Source organism: Corvus kubaryi, unplaced genomic scaffold (genome assembly GCF_017639235.1).
Source record: "Corvus kubaryi isolate FWS band 111438036 unplaced genomic scaffold, C.kubaryi_AGA036_p1.0 37387, whole genome shotgun sequence".
Lineage (NCBI taxonomy): Eukaryota > Metazoa > Chordata > Aves > Passeriformes > Corvidae > Corvus > Corvus kubaryi.
In genome coordinates, this window is record NW_024581129.1 from 315,641 (window position 1) to 334,649 (window position 19,009).

At 42.9% G+C, this 19,009-nt stretch overlaps 1 protein-coding gene across 4 annotated transcripts; it reads left to right on the forward strand.

Annotated features, from left to right (window-relative positions):
- The first annotated feature begins 59 nt into the window (after positions 1-59).
- Positions 60-18,675, forward strand: NDE1 (nudE neurodevelopment protein 1). 4 transcript variants are annotated; one of them, XM_042037181.1, is made up of 10 exons: positions 60-249; positions 1,704-1,802; positions 8,784-8,911; positions 9,455-9,608; positions 12,724-12,872; positions 13,220-13,356; positions 14,405-14,581; positions 15,009-15,100; positions 16,111-16,247; positions 17,348-18,675. In XM_042037181.1, the coding sequence occupies exons 3-10, from the start codon at positions 8,826-8,828 to the stop codon at positions 17,439-17,441; spliced, it is 1,026 nt and encodes a 341-aa protein (XP_041893115.1). In that variant the 5' UTR covers positions 60-249; positions 1,704-1,802; positions 8,784-8,825; the 3' UTR covers positions 17,442-18,675. The 4 variants fall into 4 exon arrangements, with proteins under 4 accessions (XP_041893115.1, XP_041893116.1, XP_041893114.1 ...); XM_042037182.1 differs by having other exon boundaries at positions 1,723-1,802; XM_042037180.1 differs by lacking the exons at positions 60-249; positions 1,704-1,802 and adding an exon at positions 4,322-4,397.
- The last annotated feature ends 334 nt before the right edge of the window (positions 18,676-19,009 follow it).

Sequence of the window (19,009 nt, forward strand, 5' to 3'; positions counted from 1 at the left end):
CCCCGCGCCCGCCTCCTTTAAAGCGGCGGCCTTGAGGCGGACCCGGAGCGGGGCGAGCGGGGTTAAAGCGCACAGAAACACCGCGGTAACTATCAGGGTTGAAGCCATGACATGAATGTGTAAAAGTATCTGCAGGGAGGGCTCAGAGCATAGACCAGGCTCTGCTCTCCGGGGCCCAGCAGTGGGAGCAGAGGAACGGGCAGGAACTGATGCCCAGAAGTTTCGCTGACCGCGAGGCAGAACTGCCCTGTGAGTGACCGAGCGCTGGGACAGATTGTCCAGAGAGGCTGCGAGACTGCCTCGCTGGAGATACTCCAGAGCCAGGGAGGTGGGACCAGGTTGACCCCTGTGGTCCCTTCCCAGCTGACCCCGTTCCGTGGTTCTGTGACAGCAGGGTGTTGGAGCAATGGAGGAATGCAGAGGATCAAGTACCAAGTTGATATATATCCCAGGAACAGACCACTACAAATCCTTATTTCCTTGACAACTAATTGTTCAAATAGATCCAAGCAGAAACGAATAGAGTATAAGGTTAAATAACAACTTGGTAGCACATGGTAGGATGAAATATAACCTCAAATTGCTTAAGGTGATTGTAATGCTAAAAAAAAAAATCCTTGTCTTAAGATAAAAATGACACGGCAAAACCCAAAACGTCAGTGTGTTATCAGCACCATTTGCATTCGGAATCCAAAACACAGCACTGTACCAGCTACTGAGAAGAAATTAACTCTATCCCAGCTGAAACCAGGACAGTGACCAATCCCCTGTTTCTGTATCATTCTTTCTTTGTTACCATTTTCTATAAAAGACTGTGCTGGTTTCCTCAAAGGTGCACCACCTGTGTTAGATGCCTGACACCCTGTTCTGCAGAATGGTAACAAAATCGAGGATTTTGACTCAGTGTTGCTTGGCTCTTGTACACTGGATGAAAGAACAATGGGATAAGAAAAGGGGTCACCAGGAAATCCCGTGGAGTGGCCTGGCCACCCAGCAGGTACTTGAGCAGCTGTGGTCATGGCTCAAACATGTGTCAGGCAATAAGGAAATTACCAGGATGCTGAATTGGGCTCTTACAAGTAACAATTCTGAACATCCTGCACAGAATTTAAGGTTTCACTTAGAACTTAATTCACACACAAAAAAGTCTGGGTAGATTGTCAGGGACATGCACTTTTAAGTGTTTTTAGGAGCCTCTTGCCTTGAAGGCAGTTTACAGTCCAAGCCCAAGGACAGCAGTTAAATGCCAATACAGTTCAGAAATCTTCTGTTTGCTTATTTTAACGGACATGTCTGACCTCTCTGTACTCTGTACTTTCTGCCTTGGGCATCATTAGCTATTCCCCAAGTAAGATGTACACAGCTTGAAAATATAAAGCAATTACTGGCTAACAAAAAAAAAGAACAACCTTCTAAGAACCCACTGGATTAGGCATTAGTGTGTCCCCACCCCTGAGACAAAACACCTGAAGTCTGCTGGCCAAAGAAGCATAAAGAAAGCTGTGGGCATCCACTCATCACTCACTGGGTCTGTTGATGTGGTGACACTGGCAACTCAATAGAGAAAACTGGGGTTCGCTCCCTTTAGGATTGTATAACTTTCCACGTTGATATTTTTCCTCTTGAATCCTTGTGCTGCTAATAGTCCTTGTCTCAACAACCCTGCCTTTAATTCTAATTTTCCTGTTCTTGCCTTTCTACAGTCGTTGCTCTGTCTCACAGTTTAACAGGTCTCTTGGAAGGCTGGGCCAAAGTCATGCGGCCAATCCGTGTCATCCAGGCTGGGCCCCTCAAGGAGAGAGGTTAGTGACAGCACAGGGTGGGGACCTGCTTTTTGCTGCCTCAGTATCTTTTGATCATAATTGTGGCATTAGCCTAAGCTGGAATTTACTTGCACCTTTGCCTAAGAGGCTGCAGCCAGCAGCAAGGAGAAGCCCTGGTGAGAATGCTCAGAGCCACAGCCAGGCTTGCCAGGGTCACCAAGGGTGTCACTGCTGTGTGCCAAGGCTGAGGGAGCTGCTGTGTTCTGCTCTGCTTAATAAACCAGGTCTATTAGTGAGCATTTGGCAGTTTCATAAAAAATGTGTCAGTTCAAGATATCAGAAGGTTTTTAAAGTAGTGAGAATCTGTTTCTTGCTAAAGCAAGCATGTGCAAATCTGATTCTATATATACAGACTGCAGAGAATTATATAACATCTTTGAAGAGACAGAAAAAATGTTTTATTAATGCCAAATACTTGCTTTTCAACGATAGCAATATTTCCATATGACATTCTAACACGTTTGTCGCATCTTGCTATGGGTGTCAGTAATCCATTTGAAAAAAATAAAGCAGTTCAATAGTTTGTAATGACAATTGGTAAGCAGTTTCTGTTCCATCCATAGAGTGGGTGGTGTGATGAGTTATTTAATTCTCTAAGAAAAGCAAATATTTTTTCCCAACAGAAACTTATTGCCAAAAGATAAGGTATTACAACCTTACCAGAACTTACAGTGGATAAATTTTTGTCCGCTTAGCTTTTTTGGAAGAATCAGTGTGGCCTTCTCATTAAAATAACCAGCACATGAATCCTAGCACCACAAAGATCTGCCAGTTATTAATTATTAATCAGCAAACTAAAAATAAATGCATAAAATAATTTCTCCTCCTCTGCTAATTTTGAAATAGACAAGTGTTCTCGTTCTTCTTGCAAACAAGGCAGTCACAGTGATTACAGTAACCTTTTTCTAAGAATATTTATTGCTTGTGTAAAGTAGTGCTTCCAGTAGTGCCTTTGAGCCCCTGGCATTTGTTAGGGTGCTGTTTCACTCTTTCAGAATTGGACAAGAGGCTAACAGCTTCCTCTGAAATCTCAGAATTTTTGCTGTGTTTTACAAGTATTTCAATATGAGAAATTTTAAAAATACTTGGGTGTACCTGTGACATGATCTGTGTAGTCATACTATCCTCAAAAATTTGCTTGAAATGTTGGAGTAAAACATCCTTTGTCCCAAACTTGTGAGCGATGTATAATTTTTTTAATTACTGGGAACACGCTACAAGAGTATGTGGTTTGTTTTCTGCAACTTGTCCGATAATAAAAACATTCTTGAGTAATGACAGAACTGCAAATGCTATTAACCCAATTTTTAAAATACCTTATTTAGTTTTCTCTTCATAGTTGTATGATAGTTTGTCTCCATTTACTTCTGCTGAACATCTGACCTGAAAATATAGTTATTTTGCTGAATGCCTCACCAGAAAGTAGAACAGTTTTGCTCATCCTTTCAGTTAAAGTTATCGTAGTTATGGACAGATTCCTACTAGTGTAATATTTATGGAAAAGCATCCATTGTCTTAGTTACAGTCCCAGCCTTGTTCTACAAAGCCTTTGGGAGAGGCGTATTTCCAGTTTAGACAACTCTTTTCAGAATCAGACTGTGTGCTCCAGGCCTGGTGTTTCATCTCAGAGGTAAATGCAACTGGGACCGGGGCTCCTGCACGTGGGTGCCCATCAGCAGCCGGTTGGGAATCGCTGCCGGCTGGGAGGCGGTGGCACATGGCCCTGCCTGTCCGGGCTGCTGTGATACACGTGTGGTAATTTGTGGCTTTGTTTTGGCTCCGGAAACAAATGCCAGGCACCACTAATGAGCGAGTGTTTGTGTACACGGTTGGTAGGAACACACCTGAGGCACTTGAGAAAGCCTCTGCATAGCTCGGTTCCCTTCCTATCGATCCTGCCTGCCAGGGCACGGCAAGGAATTTATGGGCTGCAGGGAGCTGCAGCTCTGCCCCATTGTCTGCGGGAGCTCGATTCCCCTGCGGATGCCAGCCGCTCGTTTTCTGGAATGATGACATCATGCTGAGATAGAGATGAGTGGAAGTGTCTAATATTTCATAGACTGCGACACAGAAACCTGTCCTTGGTTGGGAAAAGGGCACTTTGGTCTAGAGATGTTGGGCTGGCATTAAAAATAGTTACGGGCGCTGTCTCGCTGCTTGCTTTTGCAGCAGAGGTCTTTTGAATTAAGAAAATAGAATTAATGTAAAGTTTTTCCTCTTTTAGACCATTTTAAAGGCAATCACGCCTTTAAAATTACGGCACGTACTGGTTTACACCTTTAGCACCTCAGAAGATGGGGAGCCTTGTGCATGTGACTGTAGGTCACTGAACGTGGACGGAGGTGTTTTAGCGAGGCTGACGGTGGCCGGGAACAGGAGTGGGAGCAGTGCCGGGCTCGGGGTCGGGAACGGCCGCGGCCGCCGCCCCCGGCGCCTTTTGAAAGTCACCAAAGTTTCCGACGCGCGTCCCGGCGGCGCTGATTGGCGGAGCGCTCCGCACCACGTGATCGGCAGCCAATGGGGCGGCGGCGCCGGCCGGGCCGGGAGCGGCGGTGCGGGCGCGGCGGGAGCGCGGTGAGAGCGCAGCGCGGCCCGGGGGAACGGGACCCGGCACCGGGCACCGGGCGCGGGGGACACGGCACCGGGCGCGGGGGACACGGCACCGGGCGCGGGGGACACGGCACCGGGCACCGGGGACCCGGCACCGGGCACAGGGGACACGGGACCCTGTCCGGCTGCGGCCTCGCGCGGACCTGAACCTCCTCCTGCTTCTGGAGCTGCTCGTGCGGGTGCTGGTGGGGCGGGGAGCGGAGCGTGGGAGCCGTGCCCACTGGTTTAGCTCCCGCCCGGCTTCGTGCTTCGCATGGGAATGGGATCCGGGAGCGCTGCCTTGCTGACCCCTTGGCTTGCAGCTGGAACCACCAAGGTCAGGCGTTTCAGCGGGGAAAAGTGCGGAGTTTCCTTAGGAGTCACTAGAAAGTTGTGAGTGTCGGAGCTGGACTGGTTACTGGGAAGAGGAGGGTTTTGCTGAATTCAGCCTTTTGGTAGAGAAGCCCCGGAGAAGCTGATAACTCTTTTCAGTGCTGGCTGTGGGATTTTGTAGTAATCCTGACGCTCCCGTGACCTCTCCCTTTTCTTTCTCTTTTGTGGCGATTTTCTTTTGTATTGCTTAAACAAAACAGACCCATGTATTACAGGAAGACCCTTTCAAGGGGAATATTTTAAGCAAATCTAATTTTCATATGACGGGAAAACTACTTTTCAGGAACAAAGAGGTGGTTTATTTTGGTTTACATTTAGGAAAAAAATGTCTAATTGGTGCTTCATGATCTCTGTCATGGATTATTCAGTAGTATTTGTGGTACTGTTTTACTTTTTTATTACAATATGAATTTCTTTGACTTGGACCGTCAGGCATTGCTACAAAGGTAGGCTAGCATTGTTCACCAAGCTAAATGTTCTTTTGTGAAGAAAAAAGTTCAGTATCAGGGTTGTTTTGAGTCTTTTGTTCTAGGACTGAAACAATCTAAATTGAGGCCCTCATGAGTTTGGGTGAACTCAGACTCTGATTTCCAAATTGAAGTTCCTTCAGTAATTTTTTGTGTGGCTTTTCTTGATACTTGTTTTTTTCCTTAGGAATTTTGCAATTCTGCTCTCACTGGTATGAAATTGTTTCCCGCAATAGTTATCCTGTGGTGTTCTCATTGCAAAATTCCAGGCCCCACCCATGATCACTTCCACTTCCTGCATGATGTGGTTTGTAATGCCTGTGACCAGCGTTTGTGCTGCCTGCACGCAGGAAGTCTGGCCAGATGTCTCTTCTGGCTTCTTGAGTGCGGAAACAAGCAAGATGCACCCGGTGTGTGCCTGTTACATACTGATTTCTCTCCTTGTTTTTTCTACCTTTTCCAGTGTATAACAAAGCATTTCTAAAACCTCCTTCACCCCCCTTGCTCTCCCCACTTTTGTGGTGCGCCCAGACAATGAGGAGTTCCTAATTAATTTCTCTTTAGGCATTTTGCATATTGTCTCCAAGTTGTTAAAAATCATGGGGAGATGGCAGCAGGGGAAAACCAGTCGTAGCTCTACCCTTTCTACAGGCAGTTTAACAAGATATACGTGGTTTTTGTTTTTATTCTTCTTAGACTAATTTCAGAAAAGAAGTTTAGAAAAGCTTTAATACCTTGTCTCAAACTTGGATTTTTTCTTTTCAGTTTAAGTTTGTATTTTTCATCTTTGATTAGTTAGAAATTCCCTGTGAGCTAAGATGTAATGCAGGGAAGGAAACTAATAGGTCTTCCTTTTATGTTGCAGCAAAAAAAGTGCCTGTGGCACTGGACAGTAGCCACATCTCTGGAGTAAATACAGGTCCACAGTCCTTCCATGTATTTGCAGTTGAACAATTAATTTTAAATTATAAGTACTATGTAGTAATGGTAACCTTGAAGCAGAGCGAGCTCTTAATGGATGATATCCTCAGTGGGTCCATAATCTCACATTCCCAAGGACATACCTGGAAGTGAAGGAACAGCACCTTTGTGCTGCTGTGAGCATTCGCAGGGTTCTCTGAAAGTCTTACGGATTGTATGGATCAGTTAAGGAAAGTTCTTCTCTATGCGGCCCTACAATCTTAAAAAATGCCACTTATTATAGTCTTTTAGTTCTTCCAAAGCGCAGTAGAAAAACACAAGAGCTAGATAGGATCATAGTCAAAATTTTGGGGCTGGTGGAAGCTGTCTTTTGGTTACAGAGGGTGGTTTGAAAGCTTTTCAGAGCAAGATGTCTTGCAGGTCATCTTTATCTTTCCTGAATTATTTTTGTTGACTGTCTAAACACAGATATTGGATTTATTATAATGCTTGTGTCAGAAAAAAATCCTTTTTCGATTTTTTTCTTCACAAGTGTGATGCACAGATTGGTGTGTGTGTAAACACTGCCTGGAGCAGGACGTGCTTATTAACATCAAAGACACTTTCAGCTCACTTAAAAATAACAGAGTAGATGTGACGTAAAGTATCCTAGGTCAAGGATGTTAATTCTGCTTGGTCATGATTTTCTTCTTAATGGGCAAGAATACTATTTGGAAAATCACTCCTCCTTACTCACACTCCTTTTCCTCTCTTTTTTTGCCCGATGCATACTTCAGCCTTGAGACTTTCTGCTGGAAATGTGTCAGTACATTATACAATGCCTTTATTTTTTAGAAGGAACACTTCTAGCTTTGTCTAATGAACATTTTGTGTCAAACTCAATTATAAAAACAAGACTTAGTAACTTTTCTCCTCACCTTTTAAATAACAGTGTAATTTCTGTACGTGTGTAGCTGATACTGTGCGCTGAGGTATGCGGGCACAGCCCCACTTAGCTGTGACGCTGCTTACTCCTTGCTCAATAATCTGACAATTACTTGGGCTGTGAAAAGGATTTGGGGTTTGTGGCATTGCTTGGGTATGTAAGAATTTGGCTTCAGATTGCCAGAGTACTTTTGAGTGCTTTTGTCTGTAGTAGAGGTAAGAATACTTGAGTTTGTCTCAGTAGACTTATGAAATAGGTGGCTGTTAATCAATCATATTTGCATCAGATGATTTTTTGGAGAGGAAAAGCTCAACACAGGTTAAAGATATTTTCTTCCATAGAGTTCAATAGATGTGCAGTGTATGCACATTTTCTTTAGCTGAGACATGCTGCTCAGAGGGTCTACTCCTGCATTTTATGAGTATCATAAATAAGAGTGGAAGACAGGGCTGACATCTAAATGATCTTTGAAGGCTTCAGCTGTCCCTTCTTTGTTCGTCAGAATTACCTCTAGGCAATATTTTGCTCAGCAGAACTGGAGTTGAAACTTGGTAAAACTGTGTTTCTTCAGTCATTAGATTTCAGTGATACTGTTTTCTGACAACTGCCACTGTCATGAATTGTTCAATTCCATCTCTATTTGCTCTTCTTGATCTTCTTCGGTTTCTGTTAAGTTGGTAATGTCTGAGTGGAATCTTTGCCTCACCCAGGGCTGGACATGGGCAGATTATGCAGAACACCAGGTTTGATGTTTCTCTATTGTCAAGACTAACTCATATGAAATATTTGGTACTGAGTGGTTAATAGAGTGTGTCATACACATCACAGGGCATTTATTTAATTGTGGTGTTTAGATACTTAAGTCCTCAAGTGGGAGTGACCAATTTAAGGTTCTTGGTTCCCTTGTGGCTCTTTCATGTGTCATTCCCATTTGGGACTATGTCCTGTGACCGGGTTTGTGCTGGCACAGGGGCAGCTGGATGGTCTGGATTGCTGCAATCTTATCTGCATACCTAACCCAGCCAGTGGTATCCTGCTAAAACCTCTGGGGAGCTTTTACCCTCCCTTCTCCCATGACTCTCTGAGGTATCCAGATATATTGTAGCCATACACAGATTTTGATATTTCAGATTTGAAGTTGGGTAGCTTTGTCTGTGTTGACCTAGGAAGAAATTTTTCTCATGTCTGGCAGTTACGTTCATAAAAAGCTTACGTGTTCCTGGAAATGTTAACTCAGGAAATCAGTATCTTGAGTACTTAATCTGTTGTCTCTTTGAAGTTTCTCTTTAATTTCATGGTAAGTGTCTTTAGGGTTGTTGAACTGCAGTGTGTTTGGAGCTGAAGTTGTGGCTGAGATGTCTTCTTTCCCTTGTGTTCTCTGTGCATTGGCACAGCTGCAGCTCAGGTTTGGGGTTTTGTGTAATCAGAGGTGCTGAAGGTGCTCACAGCTGGGAAGGTAGTGTAAGCCTGCAGCATCTTTGGAAGAACTGGGTCAAAGTGACTTAGCAGGAATTCTTTCGCATTTATGGTCTGTCAAGGCTGGTCTTTAGTTTGGTCTCCAGGCGAGCAGTGACTGTGTGGGAGGATGGGTGTTCTGCTCTGCAGCAAGGAGGACTGAGGCTGCTCACTGCCTTAGTTCTTATGCTTGACCCTTTAATTTTTCAGGGGGGAATATGAAACAGGAGTTTTAGACTTTGAGGACTCACTATGGAAGACTCAGAAGGACGACACTTCAGCTCAGTGGAAGAAGAAACCAGATACTGGAAGGAGCTGGCTATGAAGTACAAGCAGTGGTAAGGCAGTGACTTCATTCCTCCAAGTTGTTGGATAAGGTGCATAACACTGCATGCAAAGACACAGACCCTTCATTGCTGCTTGTTTAGCTTGCTGGAGGATTGTTTCAATAGAATTGTTCAAGAGTATAAAACACTTCCTTTCATCTTTCTCTCTGTTTCTCACTTTTTATTGCTAATCAATAATGTCTTTGTTTGTATTTCCAAATAAATAATAGAATTGAATAATGGAATAAATGTGTGATGGCAATGGACAATTGACAAACTAAAAAGATGCCACAGACCCTCAACACCTATAGTGTGAAGACAGACTCGGGGGTTTTTCTGTTTATTTGAATGTTTTTATCTATGCTATGGGGTGACTTCCCATGCGTGGCAGAGAAACATTTGCATATGGTTCTCTCTTCCTATTGAATACATATGTTGGAGAAGGGCATATAGCCTTCTACGTTCAAGAGCAGTGTTTTTTTTACCTTGAGTGTACAAGTGATGTTTTTTGCTTTGCTCACTATGGTGAGCTCTGTTGCTGGAATTTCTCTCTAGTGCTGAGAATACGCAGGAGGAATTGCGTGAATTCCAAGAAGGGAGCCGAGAGTATGAAGCCGAACTGGAGACTCAGCTGCAACAAACAGAGTCCAGGAACAGAGACCTTCTGTCAGAAAACAACCATCTGCGGATGGAGCTGGAGTCAGTGAAGGTAAGAGCTGGTGATGTTCCTTGTGTGCACGTCCTCAGCGCAGAGGTGAACGGGACAGGTGTTTGCAGACTCTGTTTGCCCTGAGGTGTCACACTCAGCATTACAAGGAAGTTGAGCAGAAGACTGCAGAAAGGAGAGTCTTGAAAAATAAAGAAATGCCAACCTGTTGTCTACTTTGAGGATTCTGTGTTCCTTGGTAGTGTTCCTGGACCCCTCTTCACAGGTTGTGGCTGTGTGTCAGCATAGATTTCAGATGGGAGAAAATTGTCTACAGTAGAGTGGAGACTTAAGTGTGAACACAAGAGAGCTGCTGTTCTATTCCTTTTTGCATCTATTTAGTGCTGTTGTTCATAGCTTTCTTGTCTGCATCATGCAGTCACAGATAATGCTGCAGAACAATCAAAGCACAAACACTGCAGCTGTGTTTTTGCATTATGTAAGGAAATGCAGTTTTAAACCCTTTTTACATAGTTGTGTATTTATTATCTGACATTTCAGATCAGCTGGGAAGCAGCAGCTGGTGGGTAACACATAGAATTGAGAGTCATAAAACAGTTTCAGTCCTGGTTTTGTTATTGAATCTATCTGTCCTTAGGGAAAAATGAGTTATCCTCTTTGCACATGGTTTGCATTCTGTGAAACTAAGCACCAGCAGAAAGGCATTAACTTCCACAATTATAAAATATAAAGGATATGAACTTACTGGGATGGAGCTTCTTAACACAGTGGCTTTAGAAACAGTGAAGCTATATAGAGTATGAAGAGTGATGAGTGCCTCATTTCAGTCTCATCAAAGATGCTACTAGTCCCCTGTGCTGACTGACAAGTTTAGGAAATACTGGTAAGTTCTCTTAAGTTTGGAAAAAAATTGTTGCTGAAATTGGTGTCACTTTTTAAAGTTTTATTTTAGGCCTTTTGCTTACAGATGAGTTACAGTCACCCAAGAAATACTACACCATGTTTTGTAGGGCTAGGTCAATCTCTGTGGAAGCAGAGATGAATATAATTACACTTCTACTCAATTGGATGCAATAATGAGCTAATGGGAGTGTAGGTATTTAAGTGATTAATCACCAGATAATCCAGGTTTGCAATGCCTTTTGTTTAAACTGTTGTCCAAATTACTGTCTTAAGGAAGTACTCTTCTGTTCCAGATAGATGTCCTGTCCCTCTAGCACCAATTTAGCCGTTCCCTCAACTTCCTGCTTTTTGATAGCAAGACCTCCAAGACTTGTTTAATTGTATTTATGTTCATTAATCCTTGTTGTTCTTGTTGTAGCACCTTAGAAATATTAAATGTTGTGCATGGTGTATTGGTCTGCTGTTCCATGTAGCCACATAAACCTATGGAAGCTGATGGGTTTGGGGAGAAGACAAAAGTTTGACAAAGATAAAACCCATAGCTCATTTAATTGAGGAGTGTGTAGACTATTTTCTTTCTCTAGCTGGGATGAGAGGAAGGGACAGTGAACCAGCCAAAACAGTGAAGAATGAAAATAGCGGGAGGCGATACAGAGCCTCAAAAAGTGGAAGGTAGCCATATTTTAGAAAATCTGAAATCATTCTTGACAGTAGATAACTCTCGTAATATATATTCTCCTTGAAATAAACCATTCAACAATTGGCTATTCATGCAGCCTGAAAACTGCAGTAACAGCCTGCAGTGAAGGAACAGAGCCACCATTGAGGGCCAGATCAGCTGATAGTTTATTACAATTGGCTAAAAACAAAGACTCAGATCTTGCAGTTCTGGTCTTTTATCTGAATCAATTCAAGAGCAAAGCATTAATCTCATGAAGCTATTGAGCAGCAGTGTTATCTGAGCCCATCAGGGGTTGGGATCTGCATCTAGGTCAACACCAGTGAACTTTGCCAGGCCCACACAGCTTGTGGCTCTGAGCTTACCAGCCCAGTGTGTGTGTTTGCTGCCCCTCCAAAATCAGAGCTCACACTACCTAAAAACTGATGGGAATAGTGCTTTGGAGGGTTGGTTTAGAGAGTCCTGAGAAACTAGTAGAAAGTAATCTGCCTCTTGGAGCTTAGAGGCTCTTAACTGTGTTTCAGAGATTTGGAATTACAGCAGTGTCCCCACCCTGCAATCAAATAAGGATTTCTTAGTTCAGGATGCATATCTCTTTCCCTCCTCCTTGTCTATGCACTTCGTGTGCTAAAATAGCTGTTTTCACATTCACACTAGATTACTTGCCATGGTTTTCAAATTCCAGTGCATGGATTTGTTTCCAGTGACTTCAAGTGTTTTGTACTTGAATTCTGTCTGGAGAGCACTTCAGGAATGCTGCTTACACAGCAATCTTGGAGTTTCTAAAAAATGTCTGGCATGTTGAAGTGGTCTGGTAGCAAGGTGGTTGAGTATAAAGCACTGTAATAGTGTGCTGTGAAGCTTTCCCTGTCACATGCTGTGGAACTAACTCCATATTTAGTGGTAGTGCAGGAGAGAGAGATCTGATGTGGAAGCTAAGTCTTCCTCCCTGCCAGTGCCTTTCTTAAATGTATGCTTGTATACATGGTGTAGAGGGAGACAGAGTTTGGTTTAGGTTCACATCCAAAGTATAATTGTGCCTGAAATGTTCTGTGATCTAGAATTCTGAACCTGCCGTGGGCTAATAAAACCACATGAGCAGTGCAGGATCTTGCTGATTCCACAGCAGTATGTAACAGTGTCACAGTTGGGTTTTTGGTGTTTTGTTTTTTTTTTTTTTTTTAAATCTTGTTACTTTGGTCCTAAATACTGCCTGACTTCATACTAGGTTTGAAAATAAGTGGCTTCTCTTGTGTCCTGCTTTGTGTATTGCTAAGAAACTGTGCTGAGTCAGGCTGTCTGGGAGAGGTAAGGAATTGCCCTGTGCTGTGAGTGTTGGGAGCTGTTCCCCAGCACTTTTGTTTGATAAGGAGTGACAGGAAGAGCTCTTGTCTGCTGGCAGCCCAGAATTATGTGAGCAATAGAATTTGTTGGCATTTTACTGTATGCAAAGTGATGTTTCTCAGAAAACTTCAGAGCATCTGTCTCTGCCTTTCAAGGGGCTCAGACAATGCTGCAGAAAGAGAACATCTGTTGCTAAGTACCTGATGTGCTATTTGATTTGCCTTTGAGTAGGAAAAGATCGAAATGCAGCATTCAGAAGGATACAGGCAAATCTCTGCACTGGAAGATGACTTGGCACAGACAAGAGCTATTAAAGAGCAGCTTCAGAAATATATTCGAGAACTCGAGCAAGAAAACGATGACTTGGAAAGAGCAAAAAGGTGATCTCCTTTTTGTGAGGTTTTTTTTCCACCTTTATTCTGTCCTGCGAGTGTGGTGTCACTGAGCTGTTTGTAATACTGTACTCGTTAGCACTGCCATTCTGAGCTATCACTTGTGTGATGATAGTGTTGAAGACATTGGTTGCAGATGGGCCATGTGATAGATTTTTTTTTTTACCTCTTCCACTCCCCTGACTGTACTCTTTCATATCTTACAAGCTAAATTAAAAAATAATAATCAAAGTAAACCAAACAAAAATGCAACAGTATCCATTTTCTTGTGGGAGAGGGAGTCCTCGATGTGCTTGAGCGATTTGGTAGTGACACCTAATTGCACTCTTTTTCAGAGCCACTATAATGTCTCTGGAGGATTTTGAACAGCGTTTAAACCAGGCTATTGAAAGAAATGCTTTTCTGGAGAGTGAGCTGGATGAGAAGGAAAACCTTCTGGAGTCTGTGCAGCGCCTGAAAGATGAAGCCAGAGGTTAGACAGAAGTTATTTGTATCTTTTCCTTTCTCTCCTGCTGCCTTGTAGCTGTTCAGTCCTGTCCATATGCCTTAGAGCTGGGCTTTTAAGTTTGCTTCTTTAAAACCTGCTATCTGAAATGTAGAAACAAGTAAGGAAACTTAAGACTGTTCTGCCCCATTCCTTGAACTCGTGACCTTGTTCCAGAGCACTCACAGGAACAAAAGTCTGTTCCGATCTTGTCCTTATCAGGGCTTTAGGGAGTTGAGAGGAGCCAGTCCAGCTGGGGCACATGCTGGTGTGGCTTCCTGTAACCCATGAAGGTCAGCTTTAATACACATTAACCTTGTTGTTTCCTGGCCTGTGGAAAGTGGAGTCAGCGAAGCACTCATGGGGACGTAAAACAGGAAGGCTGTGACTGACTTCTGGTTGCCTTGGAATGCACTGGCTTTTTGCTATCTGTAAGTAAGGCTGGGTGAGAAGAGAGAGACCCTGGAGCTGGATGAGCTTCTATTTTCAGGTCTTGTATTCTGTGCCCTTGAATGATATCCATAAGCTACAGCCAGGCTGTGGGACAGAAGTGATCTGTCCCTTGGCTAGATAATGATGTGGCTTCCACCTGGCCTCAGCTCAAGTTTCCTTCATGTGGGAACCAGGATAGGAGAAGGTACAACGGGTAGGATCTCAGCCTTGCAGGAAGCCAGAATGTAGCCAAGGTGTGTGCCAAATTGCCAAGCCTCAGACTTGATGTGCCTCTGCTTACCAGCCTGTAACATTTGGAAAGGAGTTAATTCCTGTCTGAAGAGGAGCCTCATGAAAGGGTTTGAAAATGAAAGCCAGATAATAGCAACTGAACTAACACTACTAAAACATCTTCAGCCACAATCCTAGAAAGGCCTTTAGTTATCTGGATTTTGAAGATATGCCTGGAATAATCTTCTACAAGGATAAGTGACTTTAGCTCACCTCCATAAGGAGAAAAATCTTTTGAGCAAAAGATTACCTCCTGTTTTTATCTTGGTGGCTACATACTCCCAACACTTGCTTTGTGTTGCTTCCTTCACAGATCTACGACAAGAGCTTGCAGTGCAGCAGAAACAGGAGAAACCCAAAACACCGATGAGAACTCCCCTGGAAGCAGAAAGAACAGACACTGCAGTTCAGGCCTCCTTGTCTGTGCCCTCAACACCGGCAATGCGTCGGACACCCATCAGCATACCCACCCCTGGGACATTTAGGAGAGGTGACTGGCAGGGAACCGGCTCAGAAATACTATTTGATGCTCTTGTTTTTGCTATAGTTTGCTCCCTTCTTTTAATTCCTCATTTAGCCACAGAGTTGAGTGCATAGTGTAGTGTAAATACACCTAAATCCAATCACCATGGCTTCTGTATTCATAGACTGGGATTTTTTTGACTTTATTCATAGTCTGTTCATTTCCAACTGACTTGAACAGTCTGGTAATAATGAGGGATAAGATGAGCTGTTGGGATTTTACTATTAGTTCATAATTGTCCCAGAGATGTTGGTCTAATTTAGGGGAAAGGTTTTAAAAACCTGTGTGATCTTTAACTGTGTTCCTTGAATCATCTTCTCTAAGAGAGTTGGGTGATTTTTTTTTCCTCTTTTCTTTTCTTGAGTAACATATCCTTCTTTAATCTGCCCTGCAGGTCTTGAGGACAGTTATGGTGCAACCCCTCTCACACCAGCTGCAAGAATATCTGCACTTAATATTGTGGGAGACTTGCTGCGAAAAGTGGGGGTGAGTGATTACCTGCCAGGCAATGCTCTTGGAAACCTGGAGCTGTTGGAAGCTGCAGCCAGCACCACTTGTGCTGCTGTTCAGGGGAAACAGACTGGAAAGAGTCTCTTGGCTCCAGGTTAGCTAAGCGTTGCCTTGGGACTGGTTTGGACTTCAAATGTTTCTGACCAACCCCCAAATAAAATGGACCGTGCTTATTTTTCTAAGTCCTAATCCAGATCAGGATAAGATCTACCTCTGTGAATTTCTGGAAGTGCATGTGCAGAAAAAATAAGTTAGCATGAGTAAATTGAGAAGGGATCTGTTCCAATGAAAGGCAGAGAAGTTAGCAGGCTGGTGCCTGCTGTCCAGAAGGCTTCTGGTGAAGTTTGCCTTAAGAGTCCAGTAGTCTTTTGAGCAAGGCCTAATGTCCTGCTAAGCTGTAGTTTGATATTTAAGGTAGTGCTGATGCTGGGAAAGTTATCCCATTACTTGTGTTTCATTCCTTATGCCTCAGTGGTGTGTTGTTACAAGCATTTGTATGACTCTTTGATGGGCTGAGCTGCACAACTGATACAGCCAAAAAGTAACTCAATAAAGATGATCTAGAATGGGAGCATGTGATGGAGCACAGAATATATGTGGCTCATTTCCTCTGGTGTACCATGGTAATACATGTCTAGGGAAGCAAATAGCTCAAATGAACATTTAATAATCTAAAAACTGATGCCTGTAAGAAAGATGTAAAAATTTCCCTGAGGAAAGTGAAGATTTTGTGTTCCTGCTGGTGAAGAGCATCAGCTCCCTAGAGAAACAGAGATTCAGCTTTAGAGAGATGACTGTCTTCATCTCTTCACAAATTTAGAACTCATGTGGCACTGGGGTCTAGCAGGTTCCTCTACTGGATAACTCGCTCTTAAAGAAAGAAAAAAAAAAACCCAAACCCACATACTTAGTGCCATTTTGGTATGCCACAGTGCCATCTTCTGAAAGAGAAGGGTTCTGACACTTCCCTCATCTATTTACTTCAGGCTTTGGAGTCCAAGCTTGCATCTTGCCGAAACTTTATGTATGACCAGTCTCCAAACAGGCCTTCAGTGTCCATGTACATGAACAGAGATGTCCTTGAAACGCGCCTGAGTCCTCATCAGCCTCTGTGTGATACAGGGTGAGTGCTGGGCTCTGCTGGTGTCTTGGTGACAGCTGTTGGTGTTGGAATTTAGGGACTGGTATTTAAATATTTAAGTCTTAGTTTTGGTAGGGACAGATTTATTTTCAAAGTATGAGAAATTATTCAGGATTATGATTTGAATGTTTCAGGTCCGTTTAAAATTTGTAATCAGTAGCTGCTGAAATTGGAAGACTAGCTGAAATCAAGTTTTGAATACCTCAAATTTGAAGCAAGTGCAAGATGTGTTTTACTATAAATCAGTGTTTAAATGGGACAAAGTACAACAGTTCTTGCTTATTGGTTCAATTTGTTTTATGCTTTTTGTTCTTGTACAAATGATGTCTCAGGAATGTTACAGCATGTAGGGAGACTTCCCTTATCATAGTTAAGATTCTCACTTATGGGAGAACTGGAAAAAAGGTGGATAGTAGGTCCACTCAGAATGCTTTATAGTTGCTAAGAGGTGTTTTTAAGTAGCAGCTGACAGGAAGTTGCTTTACTCAACTTACAAATTTCTCTGAATGTTTGAACTGGTTGCCTTTTTTAAATCAAATGAAGAAAAATCAGCAAGGTTATTGCAAATTGCAATAACTGCCAATCCTGTACTGCACATTCTTTAGGTTCTGTGTAAATTAAGTGCCTATAGTACACTTTGTTTCAGACTTAATTATTTAGCCAGACCCCTGTGCTGTGAGTTCTGGTTTGTCCTGTAATCCAGTGCCTAGTGGTGTTGTTTAGAAGGAATGTTCCACTCTGTACTTGCTCTCCTAGCTTGGGGAAAAACCTCATGAAAGCTCCTGCAAGAAAGCCTCAGGGGCCATACATTTACATATTCATGCAGCTGATTATCTACTGCTGCAATGCTAAACTGAAATTCCAACACCTGTAAAAGATAGTGTTCATTACTCAAAGGGAAGTGGAGCCCTGTGTTACACTGGAAACTCAGCCCAGTTAAGGAATGGGCTCATGTAGTGCTCAGAGTGCTGTTTTTTCATCTGCTGGTTTCTCAGCTGAGTAGTGTGCTGTAGAAGAGAGCAGTTATTCTGAGCATGGTTACACAGAGTGAGAAGTGCACTGACTTGTATTTTTATTTGCAGGTTGGTGAAACGTCTGGAGTTTGGAACACGGCATTCAAACATTCCAGGACCCATGAGCCATCCCTCACAAAGTGTTGTCAAGATGCTGCTATGAAAAGCCTGTCTGGCTTTGGGAAAGGAGAAGAAATGTGTATTTCAAACTTTAGTTTTAAAGAGAGTATCAGTGAGCAAGCAGACAGCAGTGTCAGGGTAGGTGAGAGCTGAACAAGAAGTCCCAGTTGGCAGTGGCTTCCAGTGTGGCCGGTGGGCAGGCTGTGTGGGTGACAAAGTGTGACAAAGCAATGCTGACTGGCAGTGCAGGACTGGGAATTGCTTCCTGTACCAGCTGCTGTAAATAGCTCCTTGAAGGTCACTTCTTTTGACACTGCCAAAGCCATTGTCCTTCTGCCTACAACATAGCAATATTCCCTATCCTCAGGCTTTGGCTTTTCATGTTAATTCACCACCAGTTCTGGCTGAAATTCTGCTTTCTACCATGGGTATTGTGTGCTGCAGTCACACAAATTAAAGGAGTGTTTTTATGTGGAGAAAGGTGTATTTCTGCAGGGAAGCTGCTCAGCTCCTTGTGGGATGTTTGCTGACCAGAATGTAGCAGCACAAAAACCTGCCTCTGTAGTGCCAAGATGTTTCTGTAAGCAGTGATTTGTTATTTGGAACAGGTCATGTTTAAAGTTGAGACATGTCTGGTGCTTAGAGTGCATAGGAGATCCTAGAGCTAACAGCATGTAGACATCTTCCCCCCCCCCACCATAGTGGGGGTCAGACCTGATTAAGTTTCTAGTTCTGACATCTTGATAGATGGGTTTTACTGCTTTACAAACCTCCCTTCACTAAGGTGCCTTGGGTGTTAGTGGTTTTTTTCATGTTTTATTTTTCTATATGAATGTATCAGCTATTACTAATTTAGAAATGCTTTTCTAACCTGGAAACCCCTTTATACTAGAGGAGTGTATATGAGTAGAGAATTATTTTAAAATAATTTTTCCCTCTGCAAAATATTATTGCATTTGTTTTTTAAATGGAGTAGATTCATTCCCAGTGTTAATGTATTTTATGGAAGGCTGTACTTGGAAAACTAATTGTGACTAAACAATTTTTTTTTTCTTTTGTGGCAGGGGATGTGGAGAGCTTACTTGACAAAAGAATACATAGATGGGTTTGATGTTTTTTTGGCAGTTTTTTGGGTTTTTTTAAGAAAGTGCTGTGAAAACAGCCACTGATACATCTGTTTCTCTAGAATATGAAAACCACAGATAATTTCCATTTTTCAGTCCACCTATGAAGTTGGTTTAACTGGGGAGCAGAATAAAGCTTATTTTGAATGCGCACTCTTGATACATTTTGAGTTTTTTTGCAAGTTGAGGTTTATACATGTTCAGTTTGCTGATTCTGCGCCAAGCATTGGTGATTAAGATCATTTAATATGAAGTCTGACTTGCTTGTCTCCTTGTTCCCACACATGCAGGCTCACAAACTGCATTAACAGCCAGCTCTTGAGCATCTTTACAGAGCTGGGCTCTGTGCCTAATCAAGCAATGATCAAGTCTTATCCGATAACTCCTAACCCCCCTCTGCTCAGCTTGTCATCTTAATTGCTCTAAATGGATTCTTCCTTTACTCTTTCATGAGCAGAGAGAATTCTCTGGGCTCTGATTCTGCTGG